The following is an 18,407-nucleotide window of genomic DNA, read 5'->3' as shown; positions in this document are numbered from 1 at the left end:
ATATTTGCTGTTAAAACAAAACCTTTTTCCCGATCTCTGTCAAGACACTTTACCTTTTTTCACTGGCAGAGACAGTATCACGTTGCAATATCGTGTGAATCTGCTTAATTTCAACGTTTTCAATTCTCAGTCGAACATCCTCTTTTGCTGTTTAAGCAAATGCCGGCGTATCGAACAAACATTAACGGCGTTACGAAGGTCGATAGAAGCATCGAATAGCAAAGAAGTAGAATCATCATTTAGCATGAAAGAGTTGCGCTGCCTTTCACCGTTTTTGCTGTCTCACTTTATGAATATGTATGTCGGTGGATGCACTACAAAATTTGTAACAGAAACGAAGGATGCAACCTAGTTGAACAGGAATAGATCTACATTCTAAATGTCGTATGGAAATGGTTTGTTATTTCGCACCTCCCGAGAATTTAAAGGTACAAAAGTTTAATGCGTATAATAACCAAAAATATATAGAATATACCCAATGTAAAGTACTTTCTATAATACTTAGCGGATGAAACGAATTTTTATTTAGTTCGCAGCTCCTTCGTTATGTTCATAAGAATATCAAAATGCATAAACAGCTGTATTCTAGTCTATTCTGTTGATATCTCGAGTCGGTTAAACCTCTCAGATGTTTAGTTGGAAACCGCGGTTTATGCATGCAGTGAACGCGATAAATGCATCTGGAAAAGCTAAGTTTCGCTTTTCGTGAGATCCACTATTGGTGGGAGTTTAGGTGAAGATGTGGGGATCAAGCAGTACGAAGTCTCTGACCCACTGACATTCTCTTTAGTTACTTGGTAGAAACAAACGCTGATAATCCGTGACTCAGACTTTCGATGTTCGTGATCAGGATTATTGGCAAAATAGTATCTGAAGAAGAAAGATAGCCGTCATCGAAGGATCACAACCAGTCGAGTCTCGTTTTGAGATGAGGCGAAATCGTGGCTTGCTAACTAGTGTCGCTGTTTGCTTGACAGTTTTCTTCATTGTTTTAAATTCGAAATCAACAGTGGAAACTGTAAACGACACGGGAAGTAGCATAGAAAAGCCTTACGCTGGAGAACAGGAAGTCCATAAAGGTCAGGTAAATTGTATCCAATTAAACGATTCAGACGAGGGCAAACTAAGTACTTCAATGTATGTATACGGTGAAATCTTTCACTTTCCATGAAATATTTTCGACTTTCGATACAATTTGATATGATACTGTTTGAAAATTGTTTCCTTTTCCAATAGGATACTGGTCGCGTTTAGATTGTAGTGCAGTGAAAGTGCGTCTGTGAACGATGTAATTATTGGAAAGCGATCTTTCCCTTTTACGATTTACAAACGAGTTTATTGCGTATGATAGAGAATTGGAGAGTTTCCTGATTACGTATGATACTTTATACATTTTGTTGATTTTGTTAACAGATTAGAGATTTTTATACGTTCACGGGAAAAGATGGAAAAATGCATATAATATGCAACGATAAATAAAATATTCAAAATACAGTAGTACGCGTTATAGTATTTATTAAGTAAAACAAATCATTGTATAGCTTCTACTTTTTTAGCCGTTCTCATATAAACTTGAATTTGCATATATAAATCCATTATATTATTAGCTTGTTGCAGCCGCTATGATACAACGATTATTAATATGATTTACTGTGCAGACGTATCGATACGTTACACCTTCTCTTGCTGAATTGGGTGCTCGTGGAAGTTTGCCTAAAATGAACCAGCATGTTTTAATGCTGACGCGTGTACCTGATGCTGGAGCTGAATTGTTAGTCTTGATCCTACAACGTCTGCAGGGTTACAATGCGTTTAAACATATACGATTACCACCTGGCGATCATGGGCTTCTATCAACTCTGCAAGAGGTATAATCTCGTACACGACGTTCATAAGATAGTTTTTGAATTACTGTTCTCGATATTAATGCTCGTCCAATAACACGAAATAATGGTAGTACTATTTCAAATGGCAACTGCATAGATCGAATGCAGAACAATAACGTAAGAAATATGAATCAGCTGCTGATTCATTGGCCGCATAAATCTTGGGAAAATTTAATCATAGTACCGTGTAGTGGTTGTTGCACTTTACGCTCATGTCAGAGTCGGTTTTCAGTGTTGCAATCGAAGTTGTGCCACTTTCATCTTTCCAATTAAAGTAGCGGTGTCGGAAATACCTATTTGGAGCAAGTCTAGCTAAAGCCAGATAGAGGTGGCGCGACTGCACGAAATACGATAGAAAAGTTGATAAATGTTAAAAGATTCGATGTATTTTCAGTATGGTAAATAATCATCGTGACATTTTTAGTTTGCAGTTTTAGACGATACAGCAGATGCCGGTTGTTCAGCGTTACTCAGCTTATAAATAACTTTGGCTAACTATTTTGCAGGAACTGTTAGTAGAAGAAATTACTAATATCATTAGACAGGAAGCGATTCCTCTGAGTTTCGACGGAGATGTTAGATTTCTGAACTTCTCCAAGTTTGGAAGAGAGTCTCCGACGTTTATTTCCCTAGTGAGAAATCCTATATGTGCGCACAATTTGCGGAGGTAAAAATCAAATTTGTTTTCGGTAGAATTTTTCGTTTTATTTGTATTTTGTTAATTGTTACTGGTATATTATGCATGTAAATAAGCTTACGTGGTGCGCAACTATTAATTGTACTTAAAGATGCATTTGTTACTTTTCAGATATCGTGAAAGGCGAAGTGACATGCTTCATAGAGCCATACCTACGTTCTGTGGTCAAGATCCTCGATGCGCGTGAGTATTTAGTAAATTACATCTTTGTAGTACATGGTAACCTTTCTATTTCCCTGTATCGCGTATCAATTGTAGAAAGATAAATAACAAATGGGCGTTAGAACGGGCAAAGGCAAACATCGTTGAATGGTACCCTGTTGTCGGTATATTAAATTACATGGAACAATCCATAGATGTACTGGAATACAAATTTCCATATTTCTTTCGAGGTGCTAAACATAGTTACAGAAAGATTCGTAAGTAATTATAATTAAGTATAATTAGGCGGTAAGATTTTAGATTCAATCTAGTTTCAATTCATTTCATTTAGAGCCGAGAAAAAGACACTTTTCCGATCCAACACTTACGCTAAGAGCACGAGAAAGAGATATTTTATTTAAGCTTCTTGAGGATGAGATAGAATTTTATCAGTGGTTAAAATATCGACTTTTGAACGAAACATTGATCGACATTGATTAAAGCCATGAAATTTACACGATGATAAGTGTCTAGTTTCAAAATATACCAAAGATATTAAATATTCCAATAATAATGATTTTATACAGAAATAAATTTGATTAAAAATTTTTCTAGGAAGAAAGGTATGATCACGGATTCTTTCCCTTTTGTATTTTTACTATAGTATAAACGAGAGACAGATAGATGTATTGTACTGTTCCAAATTGTGCAGAGCGCAACAAAATATCTGATTTCTTTCAGGATTTTAGTTCCTATAAAATTAGAATACTGCGCAGGAACAATATGCGTCTCATTTGCTTAGAGTCGACTCCACTCGCTTAGTGAGAATTTCTAGAAAATATAGGATATACAGAAGAAACTACTTTTCAATCTTCATAGTTTATAATTTATTAATTTTTACATTTTTATTATAAATTTATCGTAACGGTAGCAATAATTTATACGTTTTCCACATCAGCGTTACACTTATGTTTCTACAATAGCTGTTTTCAACGTGTAAACTACGTTAAAGTATCCTCGTTGTCTTTCGATGCATTGGTAGAAATTTCCTCTCTGATAATACTCATAGGGTAGATAAAAATCGAAACTTTTATTGAGCAGTGATCATCGATTGGGAATAATCACAGCACGTACAAAAATTGTGTCATGCGAAGTTCCAAATACGTATATTTTTGTTATTGTAATATACAATAATCTATACTAATTTGTTTAAACTTGATATTAATTACGTTTATTAGCATATAATTAAAAGTATAAGAATCTAAGCATTTTGTCCCCTTTAAGCATGATATAAAGAGGATATTTCGTTGATATTCAGTTCGTACGATGCAAAATCCGATAAAATACCTACATTATAGCTGGATTAGATAGTTATCCTTATAATCGTAATATTTTAAATGTACAAAGCAAACTTCAAACACGATTTTACTATTCTCGAGGGAGGAGGTATTAGATAGTTATCTTTTAAAGAAATATATTTAGAATAAATATGGAAATATACAAAGAAACATTAGAAAACGTACAATGATCGTTTTGTGGTTTACTGGTTATTCCGAGTGGTAGAAAGCAGCGTATTATTATCATCAAGCTCTTATCATTTATTTACATTTATTGTTGTTTAGAAATGCAAGTTAAGATCTTGTATAAAATAAAAGAAATGGTATATGTACTATCTATACGTAATTACCAACATTGATACGATAGAATTGACAAATTACCTTGATCGTATAAGCATAGGATATTTTATCTTTATAGCGTAATAGAACATATAAAAATATCTATTTGAGTCGAATTCGAAATCTTGCTATAAAAACGTTACTATCGATACCAACTATGATATTATACGATCTTAAATTGAACGAAAAGTGAAATTAAGGAGTATCAGAAAGCGATTTTGATCGTTTCATGCGCAAATCGCGCGTGCAACAAAACATGGCGATCATGTTGATGTACAGATGAACGAGCAACAACATGAGTAAAACGTGCCATCACTTTTTCTTAGCATCCTTTAATCCAGCACCAGCGTTAAACTTGAAGAAAACGATGTCTCCGTCCTCGACGACGTAGTTTCGCCCTTGTTGCCTATATTTTCCGGCGGCCTATTGTAAAATGAAAAAAAAAGAAATGATTAATATAGCCACATTTACATACACGTATGATAGAACAACTGGAAAATAAAAACAATGAAAATCATTCGATTTGTGTTAAATATCACACAGTACGATACTCACCTTTACCGCTGCTTCCGATCCTTCGTTTTTAAAATCGTCGAATTTCATGACTTCAGCCATGATGAATCCCTTCTCGAAATCTGTGTGAATCTTCCCAGCAGCTTGAGGTGCTTTTGTACCTTTCTGAAGTAACGAAAGAATCACGGATAAGATCATGAAAGAACATTGAAAAAGATCACAATCAAAAGATTGATTTACCTGGATCGTCCATGCTTTCACTTCATCGTGCCCGGCTGTAAAGAAGTACTGCAATTGCAACGCTTTGTATCCTTGAACGATAATCTTGTCAAGCGCGCTAAAAACGATTCGTAAGGTGAAACAGCAAATTTTCAACTCGTATTAGAAAAAAGAAGGCGAGAGAAGGGGGGAGGGCAGAAAAAAATGAATTCTTGGTTCAAAGAAGGGGTGGCCGAAAAACAGGACTGTGGAATATGATTGTCTCGAACCGAATATCGTCTAATGACAGGGTACAAGAAGGGAAGCCATCCTGTTCCGTGAGCCCGACGAACTTCGAGACTTCAGAGAATACACATAAAGCTGAACGACTTAATACCGCAATTTTATCACTCTAACTCTGTCCGAGATCTACTTCGGCGCCTTGGTTATCTGCGGTCTCGAAATAAAATCGCGGTATCTAGAAATCTTTCGTTTGTCCCCTGTGATTACCAAGAGAACCTACCTTATACGATCATTTCGAGGGATCGACAAAATTTGCCGAAGAATTTAGATTTCTAACCATCAATGCCAGATTATAGGTATCATTGGTAACGATTTTATATTTTCCACGCTAGCTATAATTATGCAATGCCCTCCGGTCCAAAATAATTTGCAACATAAATTTATATAACGAAGAAAATTTTTCTTTATCCAACGCATTATAGTTGTGTACGTCGATTACTTTTATCGGCATAACATATAGTATGTTACAGTATAACAATGTTGAAAATGTACACGAACTTGATCGAGTTTACCGTGCATAACACGGGTTGAGTTTGTTCGCGAATGACCCACTAGCCAACTGAACCGGTTGATCCTCATTCCACTCGTCTCCCTGGTTATACCGGTGTGCCCGGGAGGATAGGAGGGGTTTTTATGCAATTTTGCAAGAATTTGAATAGCCGTTCGTAAAAATATAATGCGCCACAGTAAAGATGCCGCAGTTTTTATTGGTCACCCTACATGAAAGTAGGGCTAGTCTAGACGCTTAAACCGAGCCCTCCATTGTTATTACCATTAGTAGATAACCTGGTGCATAGCTAAATATGGGAACCTGACTTTCTTAGGTTTTAAAGCAGGGGAGGATTAGGCTTTACGAATTTTACGATTTTTACGTTCGTCCTTCTCCCTTCCTTTCACTCTCTCCCTCTCCCTCTGTCTATTTTTTTCTTTTCTTTCAAATTCACGCAACGCACTGCTTATTTTGGCGGTCGTTTCATTTGCAAGTATAAAGATAGTTTCGCGTTCATTTAAAAGATACAGATAGAGCTATGTAACGAATTACAGACACCGTTACTCACCTAGTAACTTTGTTCTCTTCTTGATATTTCGCACGCTCTGCGTCATCCATATCGAAAAGTTTATTTTCGAAAGTTCCACTGAATGGGATTAAAATAGCTCCTGGATCGTTCTTATCAACCCATTCTTTGATTTTGATTAACCTGAAATTTACATGAGAGTGTTATAGGCATAAGGAAAAATTGGCATGTTAATTAATATATTATAATGATCGACCGTCGTTTGTTTAAAGCGTCAAATAATGATAATATACATATAAATCCCAGATAATAAACGATATATACATACCATTTATTCTTCTTACGTATGTAATCCTTTTCGGACAGATTAACTAAATAAATGACTGGCTTTGACGTGAGGAATAAATATTTATTGAGAGCCTCGATCTAAAAACACCAACGACCAGAATAACATTGAAATAGCATTAAAATTTTTCATTTGCAAAGCGATACGATTAACTTACGTCAGTAGCACTCCAGTCGGCAAACCTGATATGCCTCTTTTCATCCACCATTATACCTTTCACTTTCAATAGCGTATCCTGCACAGAAAAGCACTCGATTATATCTGTAAGCGTTAGCTTTCTCCAACAGATTGTATTTTTTACCACTACCGTGCGAAAATACTGGATTTGAAAAAGATCAGTGTTCCGCTAACGATAATAGTCGGCCAGACGAGTAAGTTCGTAAGTAAGTACGCTACCAAGTGGAATAATCCCGAGATCGAACTGTGATTAGAGGATTGTACACTAACGAAACGCCTCTCTATTACTTTGACCGAGAGAGAAGACGAGGAGGTAGCTTGGAACTCTCGAAAAGTTTTAGCAAATTGCAAAGTCTAGAACGAGGGGAGAGATCGGAAATTGCCGTGGGTCAATCCACGGAAAGAGGGTAATTCGATTGATTCGTTCTAGGAAGTAGTGTACCGACCGAGCTCTCTTAATTTCCTCGGTAATTTCGTTCAGACTCTACGATATGCCTACATTTACAATGATTTCCTTCGTTTCTCAATCCGAACGTCAAAAGAGAACGAGTTTCTTTAAACGTCCTAATGTATTTCTTTCGATGCGCAGGGTTAACGACGTTAAAACGCATCAAATCTTCAGACATAAATTACTACTTACGTATTCAGGCTTTAGTTTCTTGTCGTTTCCTCGGACAACGAGCTTCTCCAATTTCTCCAGATGACCATTTAAAAACTCGATATCTTTCAACCGTAATTCCTCGCTAATTATCTCGAGATCTCTCACGGGATTCACGTCTCCTTCCACGTGAGTAACGTCGTCGTCGTCGAACGCTCCTACGTCACAGATCGTCGAAAATACGATATTAATCCGCTTAGTTTCGGGAATTTATTTTCTAGAATCGATACAGTTCTATGAAAACTGTTAACCAAAGCTATAACGTATATAGTACTCTTGCGTCTGTAAGCTACTCGTGCGTGTTGCAAGATAAATTCGTGTCCATGATTGCATGTGCAATGCACGGAAGGAGCAAACACGATGATAAACTAATCTCTCGATCTCATCGGCAACGCTACCTTCCCTTTAACGTAATCGATTTTATCACTTATTGTTCATCTGGGACAGCAACGTCGTCGCTTGCTCCTATATAAAGAGCTTCGTATCGAATCGAATGTTTATGCTGGACTTACGGCAAAGATGAAAAATCCCATCGCAAGCGTTGATGTGCGATAAGAAATTGTTTCCCAGGCCTTGTCCTTCCGCGGCACCTTTGACCAAGCCAGCAATGTCCACGACATTTAAGAAAGCTGGAACTTTGCTGAAACCGCAAATAAGGACGCGTCTCATCGCGATTCTCGATTCGTTCAAGAAGCAAAAGTCGCGAACTCTGTTGCTCTTAAGAGATCGAACTTTGGAGGGCGGTTTCAGCCTTCGAACCCGAGTCACCGCAGCTAAAAGATATATATATATATATATACTATTTTCGGCTGTTCCTCGTCCCTACAAAGATTCATCCAAATCGGAGCCGGGAGCATTCGCGACTTTTTCTTGTAAGTACGAATAGAATACGACTGACGATGTATTTACACTGTAACATGCACGCGCCTAGAATTTAAACGAGGGTGTCGCAGTGACAACGAGCTGTATTTAAATGCTAATGCAAGTAGCATCATTAAACAATTAGCCTTTGAAGAGAGGCGTTAGTAAAATGAGCAAGAAGGGGAGTGCCATGTTAGGTGGCTTTCATTAGGGATCGTTGAATCATCTGACACGTGACAGCCATTCGGACTTTGCAGTGTCGTTGGCCGTTGGCGACAGTGTTCCGGAGTTGGGTGCCATGGGTGACCAGGATGCAAGACACGCTCTTTGATCTAGCACGGTAGCGAGTTTTAATCTCTTCAAATTAGTTGAATTCCGAGGAAAGCACGTGTCGCAAAGCAAACTCGATTCGTCTTTCACTCGATAATTTTTCGTTACTTCGTTATACTTTGAAGTTCATCGATTCTATGCCGCTCTCTCTCTCTCTCTCTTTCTCTTTTGCGCTCTGCCATGGTTAAGTTTAACTGTTTACCAGCGACAACAGCGTCGAAGAATATTTTACCGTGAAGCGAACATACGCTTTGCTTTCCAATCTTCCTGCTGCTCTGTACATTCAATCTCGTCGTGTGAACGAGCCAGCGTGATAACGCGAGGCACGGTAAACACGGCTTTCATCGACAAGTTGATGCATACCACAGCACGTATAGCGGTTTCCATGTGTTTCGGTGGAACTTTCATCGCGTTTGATTAGTTTCGAGTGTCACGTGAAATTTTAATTAATCTTTTCTAGCCTCTCCTCGGAGGGCATACATTGATCTTTCTAACACAAAATAATCCAGCCAATATCGCATATAAATCTAAGTTTTCGAAATATCTTGTGAAATGTTATCTTAAATAATAGTATGCCGCAAGCGAGTAAAAGAAAAACGTACGTCAAGTCGGCTGATATTCAACGTGAGTTATACGTCGCGTAGACGAATTTTGTCGAATCTGCATTGCAGATCACGTACCGCTTTCTCTCCTCCCTATCCCTGCCTTGTGGAAATAAAAGCAAAGGAGTATGGAAATGTCAATGGTTATTCCAACTCGTTTCCCATTGCGAGGGCGCATTTTCTGGTAGACTTGTCACTTTTGTTCGATAATAGAATAACGCGTATCAGATATTTGTCGTTACGATCGAACAATATTTTCACCGGTATGTAGTAGCAGGTTTGATACGTACCTAGCTGGCTTAAAATATTCGCACAGGTAATCGAATCTTGCGTCAGGAACGGGTACGCGACGTGCTGAAAGATAAAGTTCTAGTTAGACGACAAATACGGTTAATTTTTCTTAACAAATAACACGCGTCATTTTATATTAATGAAAAGATAATAGGATATTGGGAAAAGAAATTCCAGTCACACAGTAGATTATCTATACGTTGTTTATTGTCTATTTACAAAGTGTTTATTAGACTGAGATGTAAAGTTTTATAATAATATTTGGGCACGATTAAAGTACGAAATAATTAATTTATTCGTCCGATGATTCGTCGTCGAGATTCGATAAAATTTGTAATAGAAAATAATAGGACACGTTATCTGTTCGCAATGTGTTTAATGTTATCTACGTTTTTCTATCATCGGGATCGGCTAAAATTTGTGTCGGTGATGTTCGACGAAACGTAATTGAACTAGACTTAGTTACGTATATATGAGATAACATAGACAATCGTCCAGCGTATTTGCGAGTAGGATTAACCTGTTTCTTATATACAGGTACATGTATGAAAGGGTTTATCCTTTTCTTCATCGTTCGGGTCGCTGCTTTGATAATCATTTCACGACTGTACATTCTCCTGCTAATTGTTTTGTACAACTCAGTTTCTTTTAAGCCGCAACATGTGTTACGAGCCTTTAAGTATACACCGATGTAAACGGCGGCGGTAGCCGAAGGCGATAAACCTGGTAATTTCGGCCGATCTACGCTGATTTCGTTTACGGCTTTGATTATTAACTTGGAAACCGTTTGCTCCAAGAAACCAACATTTGGCAGAGATTTCACGTCGATCGTTGGCATCGTATATAAAAATTTCATTTGAACGTTCGCGTATTTATCGGGTTGCGCTAAAAATTTATCGCGACAATCTTCCGTACAGAACAGGTATAAATTGTCTTTGTACAAAGCTGCTAGAACTATTTTCCCAGGTACAAGTTTGCGACTTGGTAGTCCATCGAAGTACGTTACCAAGCAAAATCCTCTGACTTGCAAACGTCTAGCCCAACACGAATGTTCCAAGTCGATCGTTTCGGTTAAAATTCGCGGACGATCTGCCGGTGGATACGCGTTGTTCGCTGGTGGAAGATATTTTTGCGGACGTTGAATAAATTCATTGATATGTCGCGAACAAATCCAGTAGAAGTGTTCCCTAAATTGAATCGTGCCTCGATGATCCGGAGGTCCCGAAGTCTTCATCGTGTTCTCGTAGTACAAGCAAAGAGGACAATAGGACTCGAACCGGCTTTGTCGTCTCCTAAATTCGTACGGCGAGACGCTCATATATTTCAAGCTGTGAATTTTATCGTAGTCACTTTCACGAAAGTACGATCTGATGATCGTGTATCTCGAACATACGCGTCGATCAGCTTGGCTCCACACATACCACATACACTTAGCCGCGTCTACTTCTATTACGTTCTGAGTGAAACTTTTTAACCAAGTTCGAAAGTGTCCCTGATCGACTTCCCAAACGGCATAGCGATGAGATAAAAAGCTACTCGAGAAGGTAGGTGGTTTTGTCGTTCGTTCGTCGGATGCGCGAGACAAACGGTCGAGACAAAAAGCTAGATTCGCTTTCAGGTCGACGGTGATCATTGGTTGAAGACCTAGAAACGTCAGTTGCTCGTATTCTTTGCGGTTTAAGGGAAAACCATCGAGCACGAAACCTTGAGAAATCACATTAGGATCGATGGAATACATTTCAACGGCAAGGTTTACGCATTCCGTTGGAACCGTCCGACCTGCACGAAGAGAGGACTCCGTCAATTGCGCCCAATCTGTCCAAGGAAAATATTTGACGATGTAACGCAGAGCGGCTCCTCGCGTTATCACCTTTACGCCGTATTTGTTGGCAAATCGTTGCGCAAGAGTCGTTTTCCCGCATTTCGGTGGGCCAACGATAGAGAGCCGAAATGGAATAATAGGCGCGCAAGAATCTCGTTCGAGATACTCGAACGGACTCTCTAAAAATACGGTCTGAGCGTCTTTGCCGCCGAAGAAGTAGACGAATTGTCTGTGTATGACGGGATAAATCTCCTGCACAGATTCCAGTGGCAGAAACATTTGCAGAGGAACGTTATTTTGACGCAACTGCACAGGACACCAGCGGCCAAAGGAACTTAAAAGATAATAGCCGCAATCAAGCAGAGTGTCGGCTGTTTCAAGATCGATCGTATAGATCTTCTCCAGGATAGAAATATCTCGACGAACGTAAGGCTCGAGAATTCTCATAATTCGTAGTAAAACGTCTTTTATATCTGCTTCGGCATCCACTACGATATACGGTATCGATTCATTTTCCAGAAGGCTCCTGATAGCAGCTATCTTTTGAGAATCAGTTTCATACTTGCTGAAAAATTCCTGCTCGATTCTTCGTCTCGCTGTTTCAAAATCTTCCCAGTCGGTGAACAGCACAGGCTCGGGATTCTCTCGATACCACGTTTCTTCTAATTCAAACCTTTTCACTTCCATTTCCTCCAAATCCGTATCATCGTTCGGCATGTGTTCCTCCATGAGTATGTCGTCTTCGTCCTTGTATTCGTGCTCCGCGTTATCTTCTTCTTCCCCGATATATCGCTGACTGATCATCTCATCCAGCGTTCTTTTCATCCAAATATCTCGATCTCTTCGATAATCTTCAAGCTGTGTAGCGTATCGTAATTGTTCGATACGTTTCTTCTCTTCCAAATTTTGTTCCCATGACGCGAGTAATTTCGGTATTACTCTGTCCGATACCGTCTCTCTACCGCAACGAAGTTCTATTATTATCTCGGGCACCGTGTACTCTCTTACAGCAGTTTCTACGTCTCGCGGACAGCTTGGAAACTGATCGAATACGGCACCGGATTCGCTGTAAAGTCCTTTGAAAAATCGCGATAAACATTCGTCGTGCATTCTTTCAGGAAGAAGCACACTGCCGTCTCTCCAATAACTTCGAATAAATGTCAGAATTGTATCAGAGTCGCTGTTGTATCTCTCGTCGCTCAGATCTGCCGGCAATTCTACCTCACTGGGAAGTTCGTTTGATAGAACAAGAACGTCTCTGTGGGACAATGGTCGCATTCCACGGGTTCCCATGTACGTAGTGAAACAGTTAAAGTAATCTATATGAAGCAGACCATATTCTCGAGATATCGCGTCCGACAACGTGCTTTTCCCACTTCCTGATGGACCAATGATACTCATACGAAGGGGTGGAATTAAAGATAAAGGCCTTTTCAATGGAAGACCCAGTTTTTGCGGGCCACGTAAAAATTCCTCGAGAGCTGTGAGACTAGATAGGTGATATATCTTATCCATAAAAATAGCGCTGAACTCTTCTTTGCCTTTCCAAAATATATTGTATCTTAATAACGCCACTGGACAGTAGTAATTAGTGTCTCCAAAGCGACGATTATCTTCCTTAGAAGGTAATTCCGCCGTTTCCCTTTCACCTCCCCTTTCTTCCTCTTCTTCTTCCTCGATATTTTCCGTGTCATCGGTCATGCCGATATATTCTGCAAGATCCCTTTCTCTTTCCTTCTCCTCGTCAGTCATAACTCTTGCTTTATCCGTGTAACGATCCTTGATTCGATCCACAACGTATTTCGAGACATCGGTGATTTTACCAACATCGCAGGTAATAAGATTTCTGCAAGTATCCATCGTTCTTTCTCGTATCGCTTCCCAATCCGATTCAAACCTCTGAATGTGTCGAATATATTCGACCAGACCTTGCACCTCATCCTCGCCCTCTTCATCTCCAAGGTCTTCGAAGCTTTCTTCGAATTGCTCGTCCTTTTCGATGCCACGAATTTTGCGCCATTTTGATATCAAACAATCATAAGGGTCCTCGTCGAACAAAAGAATCGCATCCTCGAAGATGATCTCCGAATCTTCCACGATTGTTTTCCAAGAATCGATATTGGGATACATACCATCTACGATGTAACCTCCGTCTCTCCATGTTTCAATATCGATCTCTTCTCTCGGCACCCTCCGTATAGCTTCCACAATCGCATGATCCGACGAATAAATATACGAGTTAACGTTCGCCGAAGATTTTCCAATTTCCTTCGCGTTTATTATCGTACCTTTTAACGCTCGCGCCAATTCGTCGCAGAGATCAGATTTGCCAGAATAGTCAGGTCCAAATACTACGATTTTACAGGTCGGCCGTGGAGACAGAGGAGAAATAAAAGTTCTTGGATTTTCGATAAATAAATCAGCAGCCTCGTTCGACGAAAGAAAGAAGACTTTGTTCATAAATCGAACGGCGTGTTTTGCTAATCCTTCCGCGGTCCTTCCCTTTGTTAATTCGACGGGACAAAGAAAATTCCAGGACGACAGTCTCCAAGGGAATAGAGGCGAAACGGTTTCTCTGTTTCTCAGATCTTGGAACGCTTCCTCGTTCGACTTATCTTCGAATTCGTCGCCAGTTACGGGTATCACTGGCGATTCACCCTCGAATTCTAACGCAGCGTGATTCGCGAATCTTCGCGGAACAATCACACGCGGCACTGGCAATGTGCGTAGCCGCGAGATAAAAATTTGGAACATTAGCGATACAGGTGTACGACCATCCACGCGAATTATGTTCTGCGGGTTGTACAGCAAGATCCATTTCTCGATCGTAGGCAGTGCCAGACGTTTGTACACTGCACATTGCGATTCTACGTTGGATCTTTCGTCAGAAGGTCGTTTCAGTAAGTATTTCCCCTGGTTCTCGTCTAAAACTCGTTCTTCCTTCGTCAACTCTTGATACAATTCAAAGGAAACGTTCATGTTATTCTTCATTTTGTTATGAGAAAATAAAATCTCGATATGTTTGCTCATACCAGCGAAACTCGTGTCCACGGTGCGACCAGTTGTCGGATCTATACGAAAATGTGCACGCTTTATCGTCGCATCTGCGTCAGGGCACATTACGTAGACGATTATCGATGGTTTTATGGGCCACGTTGCGAAAATATCTTCGATCTGACTTGAGATAAAATGCTCGTAACGTGGATTTTCCAATACGATACATACTTGATTCTCTACCTTCTGATCGCGAGAAGTGGAAATATCTTTGCTATTATCCGACACGTCGTGATGTTTGGTCGCTTCTTCGTTCGCTGTGTTACAGGTTCTAGGAACCGACGTGTTGAAAATCTTCATAAAATTCTCGTCATTTTCTGGATCCAGCTTCTCGGTGGAAATATTTGGATAGAAAGAATAATCGAGTGTCTCGTTTGGAATTAACGGCAATCCTTCTACAACGTACCCTTTGTGAAACACGTCCCTTTTATTAAGACGACTCGCTATCAAATTCATGATAATTTCTGGACCTAAACATTCGCCTGTTTTCAACACGTCTGCCATGAATTTACCTTTTTCGCTATTTTGCTGGATTTCCTGTTTCATAAGCGATAACGGAGAAATCAAAACGCAATTCCAAGAGTCCGCGATCATAGTCGCAAGTTTCGTAGTGTTCAAGTCAGGTTTTCCCAGAACGACGAAACAAGTTGGTTCGCTTGCCAGATATTTGTTTCTCGCTTCGGTTTCGTCGTAGGGATCGCGAATCTCGTGAGGTTCTTGAGAGGGTTCAAAGTGTGCTCGGACATTTCCATACTCTCTCGACTCGCATTTGGCGGGAAATCTAGTAAATGGATTCGTATCTTCGTGGAAGACGTAGTAAGAGTTAGCTTTTGGGTACACACATTGATGAGCTTCGGGCCAGGAAGGAGAATACTTCGGGCGAGGATATCCCTTGATGAATCGGAAGAAACTCTTCTTTATAATAAACGACGCATCTGCGTAAAACTTCTCGTGCTCATCTTCGTGCTCTTCCTTTATCTTGGGACGCGATGTTTTATCACACATCGTTGGATATATCTCATTTTCAGGTTACTATATAAATCTTTTACACAGAGTTGCAAACAAACGACATGCGATTTAATATCAGGTTAAATATTCGCAGTGGCAGACGCGAAGTACGATTAAAGTTATTAGGTCGGAGCATCTAAAAAATGTTGCTTCGTATAGTAAAAAATTGAATTAAATTTCAATTCGATTGTATCATGTGCTGTACAAAAGATTTTCTGCGACGTACAACACGATATCGCTATTATGATTGTTAGACTGCGAGTGTATATGCAATCATAGATGAAATTTAAAGGTAAAGTCAATATAATATAGACAAATACAGAAAATTTCCAAAGCGAAGTACTCGTCCTAACTTTTAGTAAGCGAAACGAGTCTCCAGCCAAGTTCCATTTCTTTAATTTCTTTTTGTTCTTTACTTGCAGAAATATAAATTTGCACGGAAATCCGCAGTCTATAATAAACATGCATAAGAAGAAAATGTGAATACTTATTTTCATTGGGATCGATGGTGCAGAAGGGGAAGTTCTCAGCAGCAGCCTGGCTTTTCGTGAGAACGTTGAAGAAGGTTGATTTTCCTACGTTAGGTATGCCTACTATACCAACTTTCAAATTGGTACCTACGCGGCCAATAAGCGGCTTCCTTTCAGGTTCTTCGATTTTCTTTGGCGCCATTCTATGACAGAAATATAAATGTATCGTCATTGCACACATTCATACGAAAGCGTATCGCGATCTCAAGAATTCAACACTGATTAGAAGCAAATCGTGTAACACGTTTGTCGAAGGTTCGGTTCGATTGGAAAAGTTCCATTCATTTCCACAGCGACACTATTCGCTTCACGATGGCCAGGTTTACCGACTCGTCTTTGTCTACGTACTAACGCAGCATGCAAAAATGACCGCGTCTGCATATTTATAGGGAGAGAGGGGGTGGAGAGGGGTGATATATCAGTTTGCATGGACAGAAATGAAAATGATCCAACATCGGCCACGCCCTTGTTCCTCCAACCCTCGGAATCTTTAACAGTCCACCATGTTTCACCTACCTATGCACGCAGTGCCCCCCGGCCTCTTGATACTTCGAACAGAATCAAGGCACGGCGGACAGAGCGGAGTAGAATGAAGCAAGAGAGCAGAGTGGAGAGAGTCGGCTTCTCAAACATCGGGTCGCTTTCGAGCGCTCGGGGTGACTAATTATATTAATGCGGACGGCACATCAAGCGATTGCTGTATTTACCGCAAGATTGCCCCCCTTCTTTCTTTTCATCCTTCGCTCGCTGTACAACGGGGCCCGCGCCATATCAAAAGGATGAAACAGGTACGAGACGCCTACGGGAGGCGAAGGGAGAGACCCGGGGAAGGCCAAGGGAAGCAAAGGGAGGCGAACGAAAGTGCGGAGAAGCGAATTCGACGAGAAAGAAGAAGGGACGAGGTGGATTCTCCCGAGCAAAGATGCGAGGGAGGAGGAATACGTCGGGTAAGGGGACCGACGATTACTGGGCACCAAAGCCGCGAATCACCGGCATCACGCCGGGAATCTGCAACCGCGCCTTAGGCCGCCAATCCGCCACCGACTTTGCGATTCCTCTTCCTCTGTCTCGTCTTTCGGATCCCTCTCTCTACCCTTCCTTTCTCGTTCCTTTTCACACGATCAGCCATCCCGACTGGCTTTCCTCTTCCTCTCCGTCTATCCCCGAAACTATCTACTCTCTCGGACAGTTTAACTCGAAACCGCGCCACCTCCAACCGTTCTTCATCACGGTGCCCACGAAATTTGCAGATTACGATAATGGAAGAGAAGAAAGGACCCGCCCGCGATGCTACTCAACAGCCGCTCTGGCGCCGTGGTATCACCGTCGCCTCTGCTTTTACGACATCGTCTCGCCATCGCTGCCTCCGCTTTATCGATCGCTTCTTCTACCTGTTCTACCTTTACCTCGATAGAAATATAGCAATACTTTATTAAAGGCGATAGCTCGTCGAGTTAAAAAGGAATCGAGTAAAACGTACGTGATATACATTTCGAAATTTGAAATTCGAAAGAGGCGCCAATCCTTAGTACCGTGTCGGCTGGATTGGGGGTGCTTCGAGCTTTAGGTGTATTGTACGGTGCTGCCACGTAGCACTAGATTCCCGAAGCAAACGCAAGATGCACACCAGATCTTAACCTTACTTTAGAAGGAGAGCGAGTTATTTATAGATTGCTAACTTTAACAATTTCCAGTTATTTATTTTTTAACATTCTTACAGTATGCTCGAGCCGTTCGTTCGTACGTAAGAGCCACGTGTATGTTTCTATCAGCACAACAAACGTTGCATCATTTTTGCATGCACGTACGTTACCTGCTTCTGTGGAAATTATATGAAAATCTACGAGAATAACGCTGTTCTCGCCCGCTACAGAGATGATTGGATAATTAAGTATCGATTAAATACCTCGAGTATTTTTCGTATTGTTCCTAGGTAAATATCACTGCACAACGCGTGGCAAAGATAGGAACACAGCACTGCACTGACGTCGACGTCACACGTTCGACCGGCCTTTAGTAGCGAAACAGATATCTATATTACCAGCCGAGAACTTTGTCGATTGGATAAAAGAAGATTAAATAAAGGAAAAACGGAACGACGAAGCTACAAATTAAAATAAAAAGTGAGTAATCAAGTACGTTTTGAATTATATCTCGAACAATAGTATCGTACTCTTTTCATTTGCTTTTTTCCATTATTATACACTATTATTCGCTGTTTCGATATTTAATTACTTGGTGCTTTTCTTGAAACGATACTTTCGTTCGTTTCAATGATCTGATCCTGAAGTATCTATT

General features: G+C 40.3%; 2 protein-coding genes across 8 annotated transcripts; one reads left to right on the top strand and one right to left on the bottom strand.

Annotated features, from left to right (window-relative positions):
* The first annotated feature begins 7 nt into the window (after nucleotides 1-7).
* On the top strand, nucleotides 8-16,140 carry LOC122574343 (uronyl 2-sulfotransferase-like). 3 transcript variants are annotated; one of them, XR_006319007.1, is made up of 7 exons: nucleotides 8-1,084; nucleotides 1,659-1,868; nucleotides 2,393-2,553; nucleotides 2,695-2,766; nucleotides 2,842-3,002; nucleotides 3,077-3,347; nucleotides 3,466-3,607. XR_006319007.1 is itself a non-coding variant. In XM_043741853.1 (6 exons), exons 1-6 carry the CDS (start codon nucleotides 929-931, stop codon nucleotides 16,007-16,009), a joined length of 768 nt encoding a protein of 255 aa, XP_043597788.1. In that variant the 5' UTR covers nucleotides 8-928; the 3' UTR covers nucleotides 16,010-16,140. The 3 variants fall into 3 exon arrangements, 2 of the variants coding, with proteins under 2 accessions (XP_043597788.1, XP_043597787.1); XM_043741853.1 differs by lacking the exons at nucleotides 3,077-3,347; nucleotides 3,466-3,607 and adding an exon at nucleotides 16,002-16,140; XM_043741852.1 differs by having other exon boundaries at nucleotides 3,077-3,473.
* LOC122574340 (obg-like ATPase 1) lies at nucleotides 4,182-18,130 on the bottom strand. 5 transcript variants are annotated; one of them, XM_043741843.1, is made up of 14 exons: nucleotides 18,016-18,104; nucleotides 17,828-17,928; nucleotides 17,590-17,751; nucleotides 16,626-17,509; nucleotides 16,071-16,252; nucleotides 9,695-9,755; nucleotides 8,124-8,251; nucleotides 7,594-7,769; nucleotides 6,934-7,011; nucleotides 6,759-6,856; nucleotides 6,473-6,613; nucleotides 5,154-5,250; nucleotides 4,956-5,078; nucleotides 4,182-4,823 (listed from the first exon to the last, which is right to left on the bottom strand). In XM_043741843.1, the coding sequence occupies exons 5-14, from the start codon at nucleotides 16,249-16,251 to the stop codon at nucleotides 4,713-4,715; spliced, it is 1,194 nt and encodes a 397-aa protein (XP_043597778.1). In that variant the 5' UTR covers nucleotide 16,252; nucleotides 16,626-17,509; nucleotides 17,590-17,751; nucleotides 17,828-17,928; nucleotides 18,016-18,104; the 3' UTR covers nucleotides 4,182-4,712. The 5 variants fall into 5 exon arrangements, with proteins under 5 accessions (XP_043597778.1, XP_043597775.1, XP_043597776.1 ...); XM_043741840.1 differs by lacking the exon at nucleotides 16,626-17,509; XM_043741841.1 differs by lacking the exon at nucleotides 16,626-17,509 and having other exon boundaries at nucleotides 17,828-17,949; nucleotides 18,016-18,091.
* Between the last annotated feature and the right edge of the window lie 277 nt (nucleotides 18,131-18,407).

The sequence above is a fragment of the Bombus pyrosoma genome, linkage group LG13, assembly GCF_014825855.1.
Source record: "Bombus pyrosoma isolate SC7728 linkage group LG13, ASM1482585v1, whole genome shotgun sequence".
Taxonomy (NCBI): Eukaryota; Metazoa; Arthropoda; class Insecta; order Hymenoptera; family Apidae; genus Bombus; species Bombus pyrosoma.
The sequence above is the reverse complement of the archived record's forward strand: the minus strand, read 5'-3'. Positions and strand labels throughout refer to the sequence as shown.